The 23,739-nt window shown below is 35.2% G+C and overlaps 1 protein-coding gene across 3 annotated transcripts; it reads left to right on the top strand.

Annotated features, from left to right (window-relative positions):
* The first annotated feature begins 4,031 nt into the window (after window positions 1–4,031).
* LOC101901679 (uncharacterized) lies at window positions 4,032–17,119 on the top strand. Of its 3 annotated transcripts, none has more exons than XM_059120839.1 (2): window positions 4,032–4,133; window positions 16,016–17,119. In XM_059120839.1, exons 1-2 carry the CDS (start codon window positions 4,076–4,078, stop codon window positions 17,056–17,058), a joined length of 1,101 nt encoding a protein of 366 aa, XP_058976822.1. In that variant the 5' UTR covers window positions 4,032–4,075; the 3' UTR covers window positions 17,059–17,119. The 3 variants fall into 3 exon arrangements, with proteins under 3 accessions (XP_058976822.1, XP_058976821.1, XP_005178282.2); XM_059120838.1 differs by lacking the exon at window positions 16,016–17,119 and adding an exon at window positions 4,208–6,604; XM_005178225.4 differs by lacking the exon at window positions 4,032–4,133 and adding an exon at window positions 15,810–15,936 and having other exon boundaries at window positions 16,016–17,114.
* Window positions 17,120–23,739: the final 6,620 nt, after the last annotated feature.

Raw genomic sequence — 23,739 nt, forward strand, 5'->3', positions numbered from 1 at the left:
GGAGAAAACCAAATTCGGCAGTTCACCGCTTTCGGCCAAAGCGAAGCAAATCTTCAGCCCTCTTGAGTCTATTTTCTTTCTGTTGCGGTGTAAGTTCCTGCATTTTTTGCAATTTCAATGGCTTTACCCCGAGCTCATTTTTCAATATTTGCCGAATGGAATATTGCGATATGTTCAGCTCACGAGCCATTTTTCGGCCACTGCGACGCGGGTTTCGATCAAGTCGCTTCATTACTTTACGAAAAATTTCTGCTGATGTTGCTGTTGTCTTCCCTTCCGTCCACTTCCATGACGTCGGGCTACGCTACCAGTATCACGGTAACGAGCGATGGTTCGAGGCACAAAAGTTTTATTCACAGTTAAATGCTGGATTGCTCTAACGATAGCTACTTCTGGTTTTCCACCCAAATATAAAGAAATCACACTATGACGCTTGAATTCCATCACGAATAATTTTTTTTCTGTAAAATTCTCATCAAAATGCTTTTGTACGCTTGTAAACAATATAATGTACTGTCACTGGAATAATTTTAACAGCTGTCGGGCGAGTGGCTTAGAAATAACAGCAGTCTTAAGTTGGTTTCAGTTTTTGCATCTCACAGTGTATTCTTGTAAAAATCTAAATCTATTCTTATCAGTTTCAAATCATTGGTGCACCCATATATTCTCTATAAGCACCTATTTTAAAATTTAACAAATAAAAAATCTAAAAATTTTTATGAAATCGGAGATTCCCTCCAAAAAATACGACTTCAATGAAAATATTCCCAAAAATCTACAATGATCTTATGTCCCCATGATGGAGGCCTTCAAAAGTTCGAACTCATTGCTTCCATTATTTGATAATTGTTTACAAAAATTTTTCTTACAAGTATAGGTCTATCCCTATAGCAATCAACAAAATTACCCACAAAATTAAATTATTATGATTCAAAGCGTAAGTTACAAAACGTTATGTGGATTTTCCAATCCTAAATTTTTACATTAATTTTTTCTATTGTTTATTAAAATAGTTGGCTCTACATGCACACTGGAGTGTTCCGACATCAAGCAATAAATGTAATTTGTTGTTTAATATTTTCTATGTTATTTTTAATATGTGTGCCGAAAATTCTCATTCAAATCAGTACATTCTAATATATTGCTGAGATTGCAAAGCCACAACTTATCTTATAATAGGATGACCACATAAAACGTCATAAAGAATGTTTGTTGATTCTAAATTTAATTCAATGTGGGCATACGTATATATGAGCGATTCTTGGCAAATGTGAGAATATGCTGTATAAATGTAAAAATATATAAAATAGTAAAAATAAATATGTGTTCAAAACGAGACCAAGCAAACATAAATTAATAAAAATTAAAAATATATATATATATATATAAATACAAATAATAATAAATGCAAAATTATATAAACAAGTCAAATAATATATAATATGAGAAAAAAATAATTGAAATCTATATATACATAATAGTAAAGATATAACTGACTGACTGAGCGCTAGAAACAACATTCATATATGTTGTGGATTTGGGAATGTGTATTAAGTGTGTGAACTTTACTAAATGGTACGAAATCTGGAAGAGAGTTGGTTTGGGGTGAACGGATGAAGAGACAAAATAGTATTACATTTGGTATAACTTGGTATTGGGTGAACTAATTGTGTTTGAACATATGATATTAAGGCCGCTGGTTATGTGTAGTCTGGTCATATGGAGGTGGTTTTGGGAATGTGTACTATAAATGTACGAAAAGTACTGAATGGTACATTAATTGGTTATACTTAAATTTGATATTCAGATTGTTGATGGTATCTGGAATTGAGACATGGAGGTGTTTTTAGAAATGTGTGTCATAATTGTTCGAAAAGTACTGGAAGGTTCTAAAGTTGGTATTGGGTAAAGGGATAGGGCTGGAATCCTTAAATTTGATATTGAGATCTCTATTGGTATCTGGAACTGAGATATGGAGGTGTTTTTAGAAATGTGTGCCATAATTGTCCGAAAAGTTCTAAAAGGTACTAAAAAGGGTATTGGATGAAGGTATAGAGCTGAAATTCTGACATTTGATATTGAGGTATATGGGTATCGATATACGTAAGTGGTTTTGGAAATGTGTATTTTGGAAATATGTACTAAATAGTTCAAAAAGCACTAAATTATACTAAATTTGGTATATTAGGAATGAATATAGCTAGAAATGTAATACTTGTACCCTCAACCAATTTTTGTAAGTTGAGAAATCTGAAATTAGGGTCTTTGATGCAGTATAGGATTAATAGGATAGGATATAAAGTGTTCTTGCCCCGGCGACAGAACATAGTATATATAGGTCCACGTTTTGGTATAGCGCCCATATAACGGTACCCCCACTCCCCCTTCATATTCGGTGTTTTAATAATTTTTGCCACATTTTTTTACGAATTTGTCTAAAAATTTGTATTTATAGTTCGCAATGGCAATGGCACGGTGGAACTTAATGTTTTTACTTGTTTTGAAATATAATGGAAATACCGATATTCTTACATTGGTGACTTATAGTAGCACACAAAGAGTATTTTTTGTCTCTGTTTTTGCAAAATTTTGTATGAACTCACAGGAAATACGCTTTAACCCTAAAATGTGTGTTTACAATTTATGGATTTCTGATGTTAAGGTAATAAATAGACCTTTGGTTTATTCTACTATCTATAGTTGAATTTTTGTGAAAAAAAAATTTGTAGAATATTTTAACTGGCAACTACCTCATTTGAAGACCAATTTGGTGACTCGCTTATCAATAAAACTACCAAAGACATCTAAAATGTAAAAATTCCAAAAAATCTACTAAATTATAACAATTCGAAAATTTCAAAAACAAAATTGAAGATGGGGAAACTTTTCACCTCGATTTAGGTTACTTATGGATGTAAACTTCAAAAACGCCAATAGAAGTGTTTTTTATTTCCAAGTTCATAATCTCATATTATTTTACCCTCCACCATAGTATGGAGGGTATATTAAGTTTCTCATTCCGTTGTAACACCTCAAAATATACATTTTACACTCCACAAAGTATATATATTATTGATTAGCATAAAATGTCGATTTATCCGTCCGTCTGTTGAAATCACTCTACCTTTCGAACGAAATGGAGTAGGGTGATACAATTTTACTCAAATGTATATTATGTCTGCAGGACTTTTGGTATTGAAAATGGGCCATGTAGGTCCACGTTTTGGTATAGCCCCCATATAATGGTACCTCCCGATTTTCGGTATTTCGGTGATTTAAGCTACATTATTCACCGGAAATGTTTCAAATTTGGTATTTGAAGTTCGCAATTGATATTACGACATAAGACAGAAAATTGTCTGTGCAGGTCCACTTCATCGTATAGCCCTCATATAACGGCACCTCCCGATATTTGGCATTTTGACGATTTCAGCGACATTATTCACCGGAATTGTTTTAAATTTGGTATTTAAAGTTTCGTTATCGATACTACAGCCTATGACAGAAAATTGTCTGCGCAGGTCCACGTTTTGGTGTAGCCCCATATAATGGTATCTCCCTATATTCGGTATTTTGATGATTTTAGCTACATTATTCACCGATTTTTTTTCAAGTATTACATTTGAATATTGTGATGGCTTATGACAAAAGTAGCGTATGCAGGACCATGTCGTCGTATATACCCTAAATTAACGGCTACATTCGGTATTTTAAGATTTTAACAGAATTTTTAACGGACTTTATTTTTTTAAAAATTGCCAAATGCTTTCCAAATGTTGGAGCGTATTCAAAGTTCTTCCCGGCCGAACTTACAGGTTTTTTACTTGTTTTTTTTTTTTTGAGCTGTTTGTTTAAATATGTAGAAATAGAGTAATTAAATAATGCATATATAATTCAAATTTTTTTACTTCCCAACAACTAAGTTCGTCCGCTTATATTTTTTTTCATTGCAGCAAAAATAATATTGAATGACTCATATGTCAAGATCACAAGTATAAATACGACACAAATGTGATTTGCCTTCATTTTTATCACGCAAACGAGAGCAAGAACATTTCAGCGCTACTACTACATTATGGGAAACAAAATACTATTTCACACATTTGTTTTTTACGTTCTGATAATTTCCAATGGTAAGATTCCAAGAATAATGAAATAAAAACAAAACGCAATATGATTTTTTTTTTTTTTTTCAAAAAATTTGCAGTCGCCTGGGCTCAAAATTGTCAACTAAGCGAAGCGAATATGAGACGAGATTTCATTTTCATTCACAAAAATGATATTCTTCGCACGGATTACATACCAGATGGTGATTCCTTGACACTCTATTGCAATGAACGTACACAACCGGTGGATTTAACCTGTAGTCGGGGCGTTCTCCAGGCCATGCCAGCGGGAGCTGCCTGTACTGATCGCCTAAAGTTAACGGTGCAAGCAACAAAGAAACCATGTTCGGCCAGTGGTGTGTCGGGCGAGTTGTACGACATGGTCTACAAATGGTCAACGGGCCATAGTATCACCCTTTACAGCATTTGCTATAGTACGCAGCGGGAGACTGTTTTGTATAGCACTCATCGAACATATGGCTTCAATTTGGCAACCCCAATTTACAATCAAAGACTACGACCCACATTTAAGCAATTGGGTCATATGAATGGAGCCCGCGTAAAATCATTCGAAGCCGATGATATTTACCAAAGATTCAATACACTTTTGGGTCCGCAGCAGACGTACATTAAGTCGAACAGAGATTTTGCCCTGCAACGTGGCCACATGGCGAATTCTCAGGACTTTCTCACCTATGATCAAATGGACGCAACATTTTTGTATATGAATGTGGTGCCAATGGCACGCGGTTGTAACATTCGCAATTGGAAACATGTCGAGAATTGGATTCACAAATTACCCAGCGCAACTACTTATGCCACGGTGTTGAGCGGAACCCATGACGTCCAATATCTGCAGCACAGTCAGACCCATCGTTTCGTCCCCATTTATCTAATGGCCGGCGAAAAAAATCCCATGCCAATGTGGTTGTATAAAGTTGTCAAATATAATAATCGCTGTCATGTCTTTGTAACGCTGAATGATCATTCGAAAAATCCAGCGATAAGAGCTACAAACATTTGTCAGCCAACACAATGTCCTCAGGGTATATCGTTTAGTAGCGATCCAGAGGCATGTATTTCGTTTTGCTGTGACTACTCAGAATTTGTAAAGCAGGTTGGCAATCACGCTAAGTTGTGTTAAGTTTGAAAGTGTAAGAGTTGAGGACGAAAATGAAAAGTGTTTGAATAATAAAAAAAAGAAAAACAAGTTAAAAAGTATCAGTCGGTTTTGAGGTGTACCCTCAGCCAATGTTCGATTATTTAAATATATTTTGATTAATCAACTTTGTGGACCATATATGGTGTAGGTTCCGAAGGAATGGGCTAACATTGTCCATTTCGTATAGGACCTGAATAAATATGATATGAATATTGCGACGTTCCAGGTTTGAACTACAGGGTGAGATAAAAAAAACTGCAACAAAGTCAAACGCCATAATTTTTAAATTTTTTTGAATGAAAGCAAAAAATTTCGGTAAAAGCATCAAATTTTAGAATATGTTTAGATTTGTTCGAAGTGGTCACCTTGGCAATAAATGAAACCGTCACACGCTGCCCGAATGTTGCTCTGCCGTATTTTGGCCCATTACCGGCGAAGCGCTTGCTTGAGGTGATCGACACTTTGGAATTTTTTAGTACCAACCTTGCTTTCCAAAATACTCCAGACACAATAGTACAAAAAGGGTTGGTATCCGGAGACTTTGGTGGTCATTGTGCGTTGGAAATTAAGCGAGGAACCTCCTTTTTTTAACCATTCTTGGGTGGCGCGTGCTGAGTGCGATGGTGCTGATTCTTGTTGGAATGTCCAAGGTGTGCGGCCAAAATGTTTGCGTTCCCAAGGCTTTAATACACCCTCCAGAATATTTTCGCAATAACATCGGCATTTATTCCGATGTCGTGGTCGGTTAATACGAGCGGAGAGTGACTATCGGCTGTTATGGCGGCCCACACCATCACCATGGCCGGCGCTGGAGTTCTGGTGACCAACAGAAGTTTCAGATTTTCAGCTGACCTCCTTGGCAAGTAAACACGATCAGTTTGTTTGTTTACAAACTGCTGACAATGAATGTTTTCTCATCGGAGAGAACCAAATTCGGTAGTTCACCATTTTCAGCCAAGCAAAGCAACTCTTTAGCTCTTTTGAGCCTATTTTCTTTCTGGTGCGGTATAAGTTCTTGCAATTTTTTGGAATTTCAATGGCTTTACCCCGAGCTCATTGTTCAATATTTGCCGAATGGAATATTGCGATATTTTCAGCTCACGAGCCATTTTTTCGGCCACTGCGACGCCGGTTTCGACCAAGTCGCTTCTTTACTTTTCAAACCATTTCTGCTGATATTGCTGTTTTCTTCCGTCTACTTCCTTGACGTCGGGCTCCGCTTATAGTATCACCGTAACCAGCGATGGTACGAGACGCAAAGAATTTATTCACATTTAAATGCTGGATTGCTCTAACGATAGCCACTTGTAGTTTTCCAGCCAAATATACAGAAATCACACTATCACGCTTGAATTCCATCACGAATAGCTTTTTTTCTGGAGAATTCTCACCAAAATGCTTTTGTACGCTTGTAAGCAGTATAATGAACTTTCACTGGAATAATTTTTACAGCTGTCGGACGAGTGGCTTAGAAATGATAGCAGTCTGTAGTTGGCTGTATTTTTTTTTTTTTTTGTTTCATCTCACCCTGTATATTTGAATATAATACAATTTTTGGAGAAGAAAAGCATCAAGAAGATAGATCCGAAGTGTCCCGCAATTATGTTCTTCTATAAGAAGACCATATTGTTCGTAGAATTTCTTCATAAAATTCAAATTCCATTTGATTACGATTTTTTTTCTCATTTTTCTAATGCGTTGTCGATTGTATTAAAAACACTTTTTGTATTAAAATAGTTCTACTCATAATGACTTATATTTATATAATTGACGTAAATATGTGGTTTGCGGTGGTATCAATCATTCGGCAGAGCGTTAGCATTTTTTGTTTGAAAATAGAAAAATAAAATTAAGGGTGAAATAAATTATTGAACGTGTGTTCCATGTACTCTGTCGACTTTTTTTCACCACAAAAGTTAAACACTTTCATTCATATGAATATAACGAGAATTGGTTGAGCGCACATAATTGTAAAGTTATCGGAGATCAACTTTGAAAATGGGTTTATTCATTTTTTTAATATAAAGAATAACATTTTAAATAACTTGACAATTTTTAAATAATTGCATTGCTTTTATTCGATTTGCTTGAGGAAAGACAACAGAAGATAAATAACTATTACACTGTCTAGACCGGTGATAGCGATGAAGGTGAGCACTTTTGAACATCGAATTTTAGGTATTCTTATAAACAAATGTCAAAAATTGTTAATTTAGTCAAATGATTTATACTTTCTATAATTGCTTGCCGAAAACTGGAACTGATTCTGAAGCAATAAATATTAGGTGTCACACTACTAAGTGGAAAAATTAAATTTAAGAAAAAAATATTTTGTTTAGTAATATTTGCAATTTTTATTTTTTTTAAAAGAAAAAAAGCTGTATATTAGGCCGGGCCGAACTTTAAATACTCTCCACCATTTCAAACGAATTTGGCAATTTTCTAAAAATTAACTTGCGCAGACAATTTTCGGTCCATAGGCTGCAGAATATATCCATTGCGAACTTTAAATACCAAATTTGAAACAATTGCGGTGAATAATGTCGCAAAAATCGTCAAAATACCGAAAATCGGGAGGAACTGTTATATGGGGGGCTATACGAAGACGTGGACCTGCACAGACAATTTTCTGTCATAAACTGTGGTATCCCTTTGGAACTTCAAATACCAAATTTGAAACAATTCCAGTGAATAATGTGGCTAAAATCAACCAAATACCGAAAATGGGGAATTACTATCATATGGGGGCTATGCCTGGACCTACAAGGTCATTTTCAATACCAAAAGTCCTGCAGACATGATATACATTTGAGTAAAATTGTATCAATCTACTTCATTTCGTTTGGAAGCTAGAGTGATGTCCACAGACGGACGGTCATCGCTAAATCGACATAGAATTTTATACTGATCAAGAATATATATACATACTTTGAGGAGTATTCAGAAATCTGACTTAAGTTATAAAGAAACAAGTAAGCAAAGGCTATAGCCGTGCGGGGTCGACCATGTGATACCCTGCAACGCTACAATTTGTTCAAAGTCCCCTTATGTCCAAACCCATTTTGGAAGATTTCGTTTTTGAAATAATGTCAAAAATAATACACCTGTCCTCAACTCTCTTCTGATGCGAAATTCCGTGTCGATTAGTTTTCAATTGTCCATCCAGATGTACATCTCAAGAACAATAGGCTTTAATTTTGACCCTAACCCTACACCCATGCAAAATTTCGTGAGGATTGGACGATAATTTCGACATGCATATTATACCTTCGGAAATTTACAATTCAAAGTTAAATTAAAAAAAAAAAAAATCGAATGCAATAAAAATATGACAAAAACTGCAAAATAAATGGAACAAAAGTTATTCACTTTTTATACCCTCCAAGATAGTATGGAGGGTATATTAAGTTTGTCATTCCGTTTGTAACACCTCGAAATATACATTTTAGACACTACAAGGTATATATATTCTTGATCAGCATAAAATTCTATGTCGATTTAGCAATGTCCGTTCGTCTGTCCGTCTATCCGTCTGTGGAAATCACTATAGCTTCCGAACGAAATGAAGTAGGTTGTTAAAATTTTACTCAAAAACCCAAAATTGGTATTTAAAGTTCGTAATAGATACTACAGCATAAAACAGAAAATGGACCATGTAGGCCCACGTCTTCGTATACCCCCCAAATAAAGGTACATCCTGATATTCGGTATTTTGATGATTTTAGCGACATTATTTACAGGAATTATTTCAAATTTTGTATTTGAAGTTCGTAATGGATACCACAGCCTATACCAGCAAATTGTCTGTGCAGTTCCACGTTTTATAACCCCTATGGTACCTTACTATATTCGGTATTTTTATGATTTTAGCTACATTATAAACAGATTTTTTTTTTTTTTCAAGTTTTGCATTTGAATATTGTAATAGCTTATGACAAAAGATGCCTATGCAGGTCTACGTCGTCGTATAGACCCTTATATACGGCTACTTTCGGTATGTTTTAAGATTTTAACAGAATTTTTAACGGAATTTATTTTTTTGAAAATTGCCAAATATGTATCAAATTGTAGAAGGTATTCAAAGTAGTTCAAAGGCCCGGCCGAACTTACAGCTTTTTTACTTGTTTATTGCTATATTTTTCCCCGATTTTCTTCGATTTTATCCGTTTCTGGCAAGAGTTCATTCCGAATCAATGGGAATTGTAAGCGGTTCTTGACTTATAAGCAGAATAAATAAGATTTTTCTGTTTTACATATATAGTGTACCTATTTTGCTATATATCCGATTTCTTGGCTATCAGCATCACTTTAGTGGTCAGAAGTGACCTTTTAATGTATATGTGATCTGGTTGGTATTAAAAATATTCGCGGTTCAGTGGAAATTTTATTATTTACTTACATAAAATTTGGGGTCTATTTTACCCACTAAATATTGTCCGATGGCAGTCCAAATTGGTAGGCTTCTGCCAGTCCTAAACTCTAACTCCATGTAAATTTCCTCGTTGATTGGGTCGTAATTGTGGTTTATAGAGCAACTGCAAAATTCGGAAAAATGTTGGTGCATTTCAACCCCTGAATATTTTGCAATTATCTCCAAAAACAATGGGGTTCTATTCTGACCCTAACCCCACCTCCATTTTTAATTTCCTGAGGATCGGGCCATAATTGCGACCTGTACCTTTATTACAAATTAACATGGACAGACTGACAGACGGGCGGACGGACATGCATAGCTCGATCGACTCAGCTCGGCGAGATAGGAATATTCATATATACTTTCCGATGTGGAAACCAATATTTCGAAGCGAATTTTTGTCCCAATCAAACTCATAATGCCCCCAACACACAGTGTTGTAGGGTATAAAAATAACATTTCAGTATTTCATACAGCTTCTTTTTTATTTTTGTAGTCCAAGACACTCAACCAAGACTTGGTAATTTTGATATGACCACTTCTGACCAGTTTAAATAGACCCATCCTAGATCATTGCATGACTGGGTGTGGTGGTGTAGATGCACTTGTTTGCTTTGAAAATGTCACTTTTTTGTTTGTTCTTTCGATTACTCTAAATTGTCTACCTAGTTTTGAAGTGTGTGTTTCAATTTTTCTGTGGGTACGGCACATGTGTTTAAAAAAAGATACCTCTTCAAATATTCCAACACAAGTTGAGAATTTAATTAAAAATTTGATAGCAATGAACATAAAGTGCAAGCAATTGGCATTTCAAATTATTGAAGATCTAACCGTAAGAGGTTTAATTTGCGAGTCACTTGAAAAATTTGATAAAATCAAGTAGTTTAAAGAAAGTGTTGCAATTCAATGAATGAGTGTAGAATTTTGATTAAATGAACATTCAAAATTTAAAGAAATGATCAGTGAATTTTTGGACAAATGTATGTGAAGGAGGTTTTCGTTGCGGAGAAAACATAAAGGTATTTTTACAGAAGGTTGTTTTTTTTTTTTGTTTTTTGAAAGAAGGAAGTACACCGCATCGTCCAAACATGACAAATGCAAAAATTATATCAGACTTAGGTAAGATGAGAATTTGGAATCTTTTAGGCAACTCATCTTCATACCTTCGACACAAAACATATATGAAAACTATGTCAAAAACAAAGAAAAATCAACATCGCAAACAACCAGAATTTTAAAAAATCTTAGAGGAAAATAATCGTTGGTCTAAATATCGAGTATATAAAAAAATTTTATATAATTAAGCTCGATTTTTTTAAATGAAAAAAACTTCAATTGCTCCCATCCACGTCAAATTGTTTTGAAATTTGAGATCTCCGATTTGAACCAATTTTTGCATAGCACGAGCTTTGTCAAGGTTATAAGATTTTATTTTGAACAATTTTTCCAGGACTTGCTATGCCAAGAATCATGGGTTTTTTATCAGTATTTCTCAAAGTCTTCCTGCTGATGGATTTTCTTAAAATTGATTTTAAAAAACATAGATTTTGGACTTCATAAAAATGCAGATGACGTATTCTTAAGAAAAAAATATCATAGATGTTATAGAAATATAAATCTTAGATTTTAAAAAAACCAGTAATTTATTAATAATAAAAGTTGTGAATTTTCTCAAAGTAAAAATCGTAAACTTTATGAGAATATAGATCGTGGATATTTTAAATTTAAAAATGTTGATCTTGTTAAAATATAAATCTTGGTCGGGAATTCGAAATAGATTTGTTCAGTTGATGATCGGAATTCGACGTTTGCGATGTCTTGTAGGCAAGAGGGTGGACGACTTCTGGACAATGTGTACAGGGTGAGATAAAAAAAAACTGTAACAAATTCAAAGGCCATAATTTTTGCATTTTTTTAAATTCTATTAAATGAAAGAAAAAAAATGTCGGAAATAGCATTAAATTTTAGAATAAGTTTAGATTTGTTCGAATTGGTCACCTTTGGCACGAATTATGACCTTCAAACGACCAATGAAACCGTCACACACTGCCCGAATGTTGCTCTGCGGTATTTTGGTCCATTCCCGGCGAAGCGCTTGCTTGAGGTGATCGACACTTTGGTATTCGGCATTTATTCTGATTATACGAGTGGAGATCGACCATTAGCTGTTATGGCGGCCCACACCATTACCATGGCCGGCGCTTGAGTTCTGGTGGCCTACTGAAGTTGTACATTTTCAGCTGACCTGTTTGGCAAGTAAACACGATCATTTTGTTTTTTTACAAACTGCTGGACAACGAATCCTTTCTCATCTGAGAAAACCAAAATAGGCAGTTCACCACTTTCGGCCAAGCGAAGCAACTCTTTAGCGCTTTTGAGTCTATTTTCTTTCTGTTGAGGTGTAAGTTCTTGGAATTTTTGGAATTTCAATGGCTTTACCCCGAGCTCATTTTTTAATATTTGCCACTGCGACGCGGGTTTCGATAAAGTCGAACCATTTCTGCTGATGTTGCTGTTTTCTTCCGTCCACTTCCTTGACAACGGGCTACGCTACCAGTATCACGGTAACGATCGATGGTACGAGACACACGAAATTTTTCTCACTTTTTAATGCTGGAGTGCTCTAACGATAGCCACTTGTGGTTTTCCAGCCAAATATAAGGAAATCACACTATCACGCTTGAATTCCATCACGAATAACTTTTTTCTTGAAAATTCTCACCAAAATGCTTTTGCTTATAATGAGCTGTCACTGGAATAATTTTAAAAGCTGTCGGACTAGTGGTTTAAAAATGACATCAGTCTGAAGTTGCTTGCAGTTTTTTCATCTCACACTTTAGTAGCGATGTCGAGTGATTCACGATTGGTACTCGAGTGATTAATGTAAAATGTATTAAGCTCACGATTCGAAGGCGATGGGGTACTTGTGGGTGATCGTTGGATGTTGACAGGTTGGTATGATCAGGAATCAGTTTGTGATGTTGAACTTATCATTTGTATTTGGAAACTTCTCGTAGTACGCTATCCACGGATTGAATCTAACTAGGAAAAACTGTGTTGATGTTCGAAGTGACGTCAGCAGCCGGGATGTTGATGTCTAGGTCTTTGGAGACGGACGGGGGCTCGTACGTTTTCAGCAGCTTACTGACGGTACTCACTGAGTGCATGTTTGGTTTTAGCTGTGTAGGTCAATGGCAATGACTAACTACTCTAGCTACTATAAGCTATGACGATACGGTACTAAGGTCGAAGCTCCTGTGGGCAACGAGCCGAAGCTTATATATTACTAAATTACCAGCCACTCAACTTCATTGAGAGTTAGTTCAAAAAACGTATTCGCAGCTAACAATTATGGTAGTCGAAGGACAGAAAATTACTAACTACCCTTTTGTATTTTAAAGTATTTGGTCCCAATTTCCATCGAAATTAGCTCTAACTTGACACTTTTGGGTCTCAGTGATTTAGATCTTCCTCTCAAAAATCGCCAGTAAGGGATTCTATTAAAAATTGTTTTACACTGTGGCGGTTATAACAATTTCCACTCAGCGAAATTACAATCCTTTTTCCTTTTTTAAGAATTAAAAGTTGCAGTTGTTTCTGGACAAAAATTTTGGGTTTGAGCAAGAGCTTCTGGGAAAAAAATTGGGGATTTAATTTCCTTCCAGAACCATGGATTTTTTTAATTTTATTTTTTCTAGCAATAAATTATAGAATTTTTAAGACGATATTTTTATGAACTCCTATACACAAAACTTTGATTTTCCAAATATTTTTGTACCCCAGACCTAAAGTTGTAGTTTCTTTCATAATCTGTATAAATCCATTTAAGCGACTAAATTGCTAAAAGACCATCACGCTCATACTTTTTTATTGCAATTTGTAGTCAACAAAAAGGCCGTGTCGCAGTGGCTGGCTATCGCAATATTCCATTCGGCAAATATTGAAATATGAGCTCGGTGTAAAGCCATTGAAATTCCAAAACGTGCAAGAACTTACACCGCAACAGAAAGAAAATAGACTCAAAAGAGCTAAAGAGTTGCTTCGCTTGGCCGAAAGTGGTGAACTGCCGAATTTGGTTTTCTCCGATGCAGTAGTTTGTAAATAAACAAAATGATCGTGTTTACTTGCCAAAGAGGTCAGCTGAAAATGTGCACCTTCGGTTGGCCACCAGAGCTCAAGCACCGGCCACGGTGATGGTGTGGGCCGCCATAACAGCCGCTCGTTTTATCGCGAAAATATTCTGGAGAGTGTATTAAAGCCTTGGGCACGCAAACATTTTGGCCGCAGACTTTGGACATTCGAACAGGACTCGGCACCATCGCACGAAACACGCGCCACCAGCGCACAATGGCCACTAAAACCTCCGGATACCAATCCGTTGGACTATTGTGTCTCCAGTATTCTGGGAAGCAAGGTTGGCACTGAAAAAAATATCAAAGTGTCGATCACCGCAAGCAAGCGCTTCGCCAAGAATGGGCAAAAACACCGCAGAGCAACATTCGGGCAGCGTGTGATGGTTTCATTGGTCGTTTGAAGGCCATAATTCGTGCCAAAGGTGCTCAATTCGAACAAATCTAAACTTATTCTAAAATTTGATGCTATTTCCGATATTTTTTGCTTTCATTTAATAATATTAAAAAACAAGTAAGCAAAGGCTATATTCGTGTGGGGCCGTCTATGTGATACCCTACAATACTACAATATGTTCGAAGCCCCCTTATATCCACATCCATTTGGGAAGATTTCGTTTTTGAAATAATGTCAAAGAGCCCCGCCCAGAGGTTACCCTATGTTTTTGACCCGGGGAATTTGGCCAATATCTACGCACTCCGTAGTGTTGTTAAGTAATCAAAAGTATGCGCACGAAAGTTGTGGTCCATTTTACAGTCATCCAAAATGCTAGACTTCTTCCCTGTCTTTAACTCTCTTCTGATGCGAAATTCCCTGTCGATTAGTTTTCAATTGTGGCCTATAGAGCGACTACAAAATTAGAAAAATAAAATTATTTGTTTAGTCCATTTGCACCATAAAATGTACATCTTAAGAACAATAGGCTTTAATTCTGATATTAACCCTACCCCATTCGTGAGGATCGGACGATAATTGCGATATGCATATTATTCCCTTAAAACCGTAGTGTTGGGGTGTAAACATTTAGAAAAGTTATGTTATGTTATGTAAGTTATGACAAACATTGAAAAATCGACAAAAGATATTCACTTTTTTATAGTTATATTTTCCCGCGATTTTGTTAGATATTATAGTTTTCTGGTAAGCGTGGTTCTTGATTTATAAGCAGAATAAATAAGATCAATTCTTTTACATATATATTGTACCTATTTTGCTATATGTCCGATTTCTTGGCTATTAGAAGTGGTCAGAAGTGATCTTTTAATGTATTTATGATTTGGCTGGGATTGAAAATATTCGCGGTTTAGTGGAAATTTTCCTATTTTCTCACATAACAGTTAGGGTCTATTTTACCCGCTAATTTTTGTCCGATGGCCGCCCAAATTGGTAAGTTTCTGCCCACTCCTAAACTCTAGCTCCATGTAAATTTTCCCGTCGATTGGTTCATAATTGTGGCCTATAGAGCAATTGCAATACCAGGAAATTTTTCGGTTTTTGGTCCATTTCAACCCCTAAATATCGTGCGATTATCTCTAAAAACAATAGGGATCTATTCTGATCATAACCCCACCTCCATTTTCAATTTCGTGGGGATCGGTTCATAATTGCGACCTTAAGCTTGATTACAAATTAACATGGACAGACGGATATACATAGCTAAATTGACTCATCTCGGCGAGAAGGGAAGATCCATATATACTTTCTTATGTGGGAAACCAATATTTCGAGGTGTTACATAATTTTTGACCCAACCAAACTTATAATACCCCCAACACATAGTGTTGTAGGGTATAAATATGTAAAACTAATGGCATTTGGCTTTGTTGCAGTTTTTTTATCTCACCCTGTAGAAATAGATTAATTAAAAAATACATTTATAATTGAAATTTATCTACTTCCCAACTGCTAAGTTCGCCCGCTTATATTATATTTTTTCTTTTCGACAAAAATAATATTGAGTGGCTCATATGTCAAGATCACAAGTATAAATACGACACAAATGTGATTTGCCTTCATTTTTATCACGCAAACGAGAGCAAGAACATTTCAGCACTACTGCTACATTATGGGAAACAAAATTCTATTTCACACACTTGTTTTGTACGTTCTGATAGTGTCCAATGGTAAGATTCCAAGAATTAAATAAAAACAAAACGCAATGTTAACCTAATTAACTTTTTTTAATTTTTAAAAAATTTGCAGTCGCCTGGGCTCAAAATTGTCAACTAACCGAAGCGAATATGAGACGAGACTTCATTTTCATTCACAACAATGATATTCTTCGCACGGATTACATACCAGATGGTGATACCTTGACACTCTATTGCAATGAACGTACCCAAGCGGTGCATTTAACCTGTAGTCGGGGCGTTCTCCAGGCCATGCCAGCGGGAGCTGCCTGTACTGATCGCCTAAAGTTAACGGTGCAAGCAACAAAGAAACCATGTTCGGCCAGTGGTGTGTCGGGCGAGTTGTACGACATGGTCTACAAATGGTCAACGGGCCATACTATCACCCTTTACAGCATCTGCTATAGTACGCAGCGGGAGACGGTTTTGTATAGCACTCATCGAACATATGGCTTCAATTTGGCAACCCCAATTTACAATCAAAGACTACGACCCACATTTAAGCAATTGGGTCATATGAATGGAGCTCGCGTAAAATCATTCGAAGCCGATGATGTTTACCAAAGATTCAATACACTTTTGGGTCCGCAGCAGACGTGCATTAAGTCGAACAGAGATTTTGCCCTGCAACGTGGCCACATGGCCAATTCTCAGGACTTTCTCACCTATGATCAAATGGATGCAACATTTTTGTATATGAATGTGGTGCCGATGGCACGCGGTTGTAACATTCGCAATTGGAAACATGTCGAGAATTGGATTCACAAATTACCCAGCGCAACTACTTATGCCACAGTGTTGAGCGGAACCCATGACGTCCAATATCTGCAGCACAGTCAAACCCATCGCTTCGTCCCCATTTATCTAATGGCCGGCGAAAAAAATCCCATGCCAATGTGGTTGTATAAAGTTGTCAAATATAATAATCGCTGTCATGTCTTTGTAACGCTGAATGATCATTCGAAAAATCCTGCGAAAAGAGCTACAAACATTTGCCAGCCAACACAATGTCCTCAGGGTATATCGTTTAGTAGCGATCCAGAGGCATGTATTTCGTTTTGCTGTGACTACTCAGATTTTGTCCAGCAGGTTGGCAATCACGCCAAATTGTGTTAAGTTTGAAAGTGTCAGAGTTGAGGACTAAAATGAAAAGTGTTTGAATAATAAAAAAACAATTTAAAAATATCAGTCGGTTTTGAGGTGTACCCTCAGCCAATGTTCGATTAATTAAATATATTTTGATTACTCAAATTGTTGACCCTCTATGGAGTAGGTTACGAAGGAATGGGATAACATTGTCCATTTCGTATAGGACCTGAATAAATATAACACGAATATTGCGACGTATCAGGTTTGAACTACGGGTGAGATTAAACAACTGCAAAAAAAGTCAAACGCCATAATTTTTACATATTTTTATTATTATTATTATTATTATTATTATTATTATTATTATTATTATATTATATATTATTATTATTATTATTATTATTATATTATTATTATTATTATTATTATTATTATTATTATTATTATTATTATTATTATTATTATTATTATTATTATTATTATTATTATTATTATTATTATTATTATTATTATTATTATTATTATTATTATTATATTATTATTATTATTATTAGTATTATTATTATTATTATTATTATTATTATTATTATTATTATTATTATTATTATTATTATTATTATTATTATTATTATTATTATTATTATTATTATTATTATTATTTTTTTTTTTTTTTTTTTTTTTTTTTTTTTTTTTTGAATGAAAGCAAAAAATGTCGGAAATAGCATGAAATTTCAGATTATGTTTAGATTTGTTTGAATTGGTCACCTTTGGCAATAAATGAAACCGTCACACGCTGCCCGAATGTTGCTCTGCGGTATTTAGGCCCATTCCCCGCAAAGCGCTTGCTTAAGGTGATCGACACTTTGGAATTTTTTAGTGCCAACCTTGCTTACCAAAATACTCCAGACGCAATAGTCCAACGGATTGGTATCCGGAGATTTTCGATTGCCATTCTGCGCTGGAAATGAAGCGAGGAACCTCATTTTGTGACTATTCTTGGGTGGCGCGTGCTAGATGCGATGAGTCCTTTTGGAAATGTCCAAGGTCTGCGGCCAAAATGTTTGCGTGTCCAAGGCTTTAATACACCCTCCAAAATATTTTCGCTATAATATTTGGCATTTATTCTGATGCCACGGTCGATTAATACGAGGGGAGAGCGACCATCGGTTGTTATGGCGGCCCACACAATCATCATGGCCGGCGCTTGAGTTCTGGTGGTCAACCGAAGGCGCACATTTTCAGCTGACCTCTTTTCCAAGTAAACACGACCATTTTGTTTGTTTGTTCTTGCAAATTTTTTGGAATTTCAATGGCTTTACCTCGAGATCATTTTTCAATATTTGTCGAATTGAATATTGCGATATGTTGAGCTCACGAGCCATTTTTCGGCCACTGCGGCGCGGGTTTCGACCAAGTCGCTTCTTTATTTTTCGAATCATTTCCGCTGAGGTTGCTGTTTTCTTCCGTCCACTTCCTTGACGGCGGGCTACGCTACCAGTAAAGATTTATTTTTTTTTATTAATTTACCAAAAGATTTATTCTCACTTAAATGCTGGAGTGCTCTAACGATAGCCACTTGTGGTTTTCCAGACAAATATAAAGAAATCACATTATCACGCTTGAATTCCATTATAAATAACTCTTTTTTTGGAAAATCTTCATCAAAATGCTTTTGTACGCTTGTAAACAATATAATGAGCTGGAATAATTTTAACAGCTGTCGGATGAGTGGCTTAGAAATGACAGCAGTCTGAAGTTGGTTGCAGTTTTTTCATCTCAACCTGTATATTTGAATATAATACAATTTTTGGAGAAGAAAATCATCAAGAAGATAGATCCGAACTGTCCTTCAATTATGTTCTCCCATACGAAGAACATATTGCCTGTTTGAACTTGTTCGTAGAATTTCTCCATTAAATTGAAATTCCATTTGATTAAGAATTTTTGTCATTTTTCTAATGCGTTGTCGATTGTATTTAAAATAATTTTTGTATTAAAATAGTTCTACTCATAATGACTTATATTTATATATTTGACGTAAATATGTGGTTTGCGGTGGTATCAATCATTCGACAGAGCGTTGGCATTTTTTGTTTGAAAATAGAAAAATTAAATTAAGAGTGAAATAAATTATTGAACGTGTGTTCCATGTACTCTGTCGACTTTTTTTCACCTCAAAAATTAAACACTTTCATTCATATGAATATAACGAGAATTGGTTGAGCGCACATAATTGTAAAGTTGTCGGAGATCAACTTTGAAAATGGGTTTATTCATTTTTTTTAATATAAAGAATAACATTTTTGAATAACTTGACAGTTTTTAAATAATTGCATTACTTTTATTCGATTTGCTTGAGGAAGGACAACAGAAAATAAATAACTATTACACTGTCTAGACCGGTGATAGCGATGAAGGTGAGCACTTTTGAACATCGAATTTTAGGTATTCTTATAAAAAAAATGTCAAAAATTGTTAATTTAGTCAAATGATTTATACTTTCCATAATTGCTTGCCGAAAACTGGAACTGATTCTGAAGCAATAAATATTAGGTGTCACACTACTAGGTGGAAAAATTAAATTGAAGAAAAAAATATTTTGTTTAGTAATATTTGCAATTTTTATTTTTTTAAAGTAAAAAAGCTGTATGTTAGGCCGGGCCGAACTTTAAATACTCTCCACCATTTCAAACGAATTTGGCAATTTTCTAAAAATTAAAATCCCTCAAAAATTCTGTTAAAATCTTAAATTAGGGTCTGTCGGACGACATGGACTAATATTCTAATGGGAAAAATACCGAATATCGGGGGACACAATTATATGGGGTTTATACGAAGACGCAGACCTGCACTGACAATTTTCTGCCTTAGGCTGCAGTATCTATTGCGCACTTCAAATAACAAATTTGAAACAATTCCGGTGAATAATGTCGCTACAATCAACAAAATACCGAATATCGCGAGGTACAACTGTGTGGGGGGCTATACGAAGAGGTGAACCTGCGCAGACAATTTTCGGTCCATAGGCTGCAGAATGTATCCATTGCGAACTTTAAATACCAAATTTGAAACAATTGCGGTGAATAATCATCAAAATACCGAAAATCGGGATGAACTGTTATAAGGGGGCTATACGAAGACGTGGTATCCCTTTGGAACTTCAAATACCAAATTTGGAACAATTCCAGTGAATAATGTCGCTAAAATCATCAAAACACTAAATATCGGAAGGTACCGTCGTTATATTGGGTCTATACGAAGACGCAGACCTGCACAGACATTTTTCTGTCATAGACTGTAGTATCCGTTAAAAACTTCAAGTAACGGATTTAAAACATTTCCGGTGAATAATGTCGCCTAAATCACCAAAATATCGAAAATGGGGGCTATACCAAAACCTGCACCTACATGGCCCATTTTCAATACCAAAAGACCTGCAGACATGACATACATTTGAGTGAAACTTTATCGCTAAATCGTCCCCTTATGTCCAAATCCATTTTGGAAGATTTCGTTTTTGAAATAATATCAAAAATAATGCACCTGTCCTCAACTCTCTTCTGATGCGAAATTCTGTGTCGATTAGTTTTCAATTGTGGTCTATAGAGCGACTACAAAATTAGAAAATTTTTAATTTTTTAGTCTATTTGAATCCCTTAATGTACATCTTAAGAACAATAGGCTTTAATTCTGACCCTAACCTAACCCTACACCCATGCAAAATTTCGTGAGGATCGAACGATAATTGCGACATGCATATAATACCATCAAAACGTAGTGTTGCAGGGTGTAAAAATCCGTTTCTGGCTAGAGACCATTCCGAATTGATGAGAAGTGTGAAAATCGTCCCAATGGTTTTTGATTTATAAGCAGAATAAATAAGATCTGTTCTTTTACATACATATTATACCTATTTTACTATAAATCCGATTTCTCGGATATCAGCATCCCTTTAATGGTCAGAAGTGACCTTTTAATGTATTTGTGATTTGGCTGGAATTAAAAAAATTCGCGTTTCATGGGAATTTGGTAGGGTTCTGCCCAGTTCTAAACTCTAACTCCATGTAAATTTCCACGTCGATTGGTTCATAATTGTGGCTTATAGAACACCTGCAAAATCAGGAAAATGTTCTATTTTTGGTTCATTTCAGCCCCTAAATATTTTGCAATGATCTCCAACAATGGGGGGTTTATTCTAACCATAACCCCACCTCCATTTTCAATTTCGTGAGGATCGGGCCATAATTGCGACCTGTAGCTTGATTACAAATTAACATGGACAGAAGGACGGACGGCCATACATACGGTCAGCTCGGCGGGATAGGAAGATCCATATATACTTTCCTATGTGGAAACCAAGACACTCACTTTGTTATTTTGATATGACCATTTCTGACCAGTTTAAATAGACTCATCCCCTAAAAGAAACTTTTCCTAGATCATTGCATGTTTGGGTGTTGTGGCGTAGATGCACTTGTTTGTTTTGCAAATGACACTTTTTTGTTTGTTCTTTCGATTACTCCAAATTGTCTACCTAGTTTTGAAGTGTGTGTGTGTGTGCACAAAAAAATACCTCTTCAAATATTCCAACACAAGTTGAGAATTCAATTAAAAATTTGATAGCAATGAACATAAAGTGGAAGCAATTGGCATTTTAAATTATTGAAGATCTAACCGTAAGAGGTTTAATTTGCAATTCACTTGAAACATTGATAAAATCAAGTAGTTTAAAGAAAGTGTTGCAATTCAATGAATGAGTGTAGAATTTTGATTAAATGAACATTCAAAATTTAAAGAAATGATCAGTGAATTTTTGGACAAATGTGTGTGAAGGAGGTTTTCATTGTGGATATTAGAAAAATAATTTTTTACGGCCTGTTTATGTATTTTTTTTAATTATTTGATTTTTTTCCCAATAAACTTTTACCTGTTTGCAAGTCCTGCGAAAAAGTTTAATTTTAAAAAAAAAAACGCGTTCAAACTTGACATATGGAAATATTTATATCAGGCTTAGGTAAGTGCGAAATTAGAAGATATTAGGCCACTCATAGTCATACCTTTGACACATGAGATCAAAATCTATTTTTAAAGTGTAAAATCAGCTTCGAAAATAGTTAACATTTTGAAAAAATTTTATAAGAGAATCACAGCTGGCCTAAAATTTGGAATATATCAACACTTCTATATAATTCGCCATAAATTAATTAGGCATCATATTCTTGTATTACGCAAACTAGTTTTCCGATATGAACAGATTTTTTCACATCTAAATATATTTACCAAGTTTGGACAAGGTAATAAGAAACCTATTTTGAATGGTTATTCCAGGGCTTGCGGACAGGTCAAGAATCATGTATACATATAGCTCTCATTTATATATATGTCCGATTTCAATTTTATTGTGCGCTATGTGGTCAGCTGAAAATGTGCACTTTCGTTTGGTCACCAGATCTCAAGCGCCGGCCATGGTGATGGTGTGGGCCGCCAAAACAGCCGATGATCGCTCTCCGCTCGTATTAATCGACCGTGGCATCAGAATAAATGCCGAATATTATCGCGAAAATATACTGGAGGGTGTATTAAAGCCATGAGCACGCAAACATTTTAGCCGCAGATCTTGGACTCAGCACCATCGAAATCAGCACGCGCCACCCAAGAATGGTTACAAAATTAGTTTCCTCGCTTCATTTCCAGCGCACAATGGCCACCAAAATCTCCGGATACCAATCCCTTGGACTATTGTGTCTGAAGTATGGAGTGTCGATCAACTTGAGCAAACGCTTCGCCGGGAATGGGCGTGTGATGGTTTCAGTGGCCCTTTGAAGGCCATAATTCGAGTCAAAGGTGATCAATTCGAACAAATCTAAACTTATTCTAAAATTGGATGCTATTTCCGACATGCTATAATTATATAAAATTAAAAAAATGTAAAAATTATGGCGTTTGACTTTGTAGCAGTTTTTTTATCTCACCCGGTATGTATGTTTAACCTGCCCAAATTGTGGACTTTCTTTAAAAAATTCTTTTAATAGTTTTAATAAAAATTGTGTTTTTTTCCAAGGATTACCCGAAAAAACGCAGAATATTTTTAAGATTTCGTCAGAAACCCAATTCAGATATAATTTCTTGATCAGCTAATAATTTAATCTCTATTTAGCCTCCTGCGTCTGTTTGTTTATTAAAATTTCAGTGGATTCGTTCCTATGCATTGGCCTTATACAACTGTTTCTTCTAATTTTTCAATATTTTAAAGATGTCGGTCCCAATTTCCAACCAAATCAGCTCTAGCTTGACACTTCGAGGTCTCAGTGGGTTTGAACTACCTGACAAAAATCTAAGAGATTTTGTTAAAAAAATGTTTTGATATAGAGGAGGGTATAAAAATTTCCGTCCAGCGAAATTACAAAAATTAAAAAAACTACAAAAATAAAAATGAAAACTTTCTGTTAAAGTCATGCATTTAATTAAGTTTTGTTGTTTGTTGGACAAAAATTTTGGGATTTTAGTAAGAACTTTTGGGATAAAAATTTCTTCCATAACCGTAGATTTGTTAATTTCATTTTTCCTTGCAATAAATTATAGAATTTTTAAGACGATATTTTTAGGAATTCTTCTACACAAAATTTAGATTTTCCAAATATTTTCATGTACCCCATGCCTTAAAGTCGTGGATTCTTTTATATTCTAAATGGCTATATTTCAAAACGA

The sequence above is a fragment of the Musca domestica genome, unplaced genomic scaffold (genome assembly GCF_030504385.1).
Source record: "Musca domestica strain aabys unplaced genomic scaffold, Musca_domestica.polishedcontigs.V.1.1 18, whole genome shotgun sequence".
NCBI classification, from domain to species: Eukaryota; Metazoa; Arthropoda; class Insecta; order Diptera; family Muscidae; genus Musca; species Musca domestica.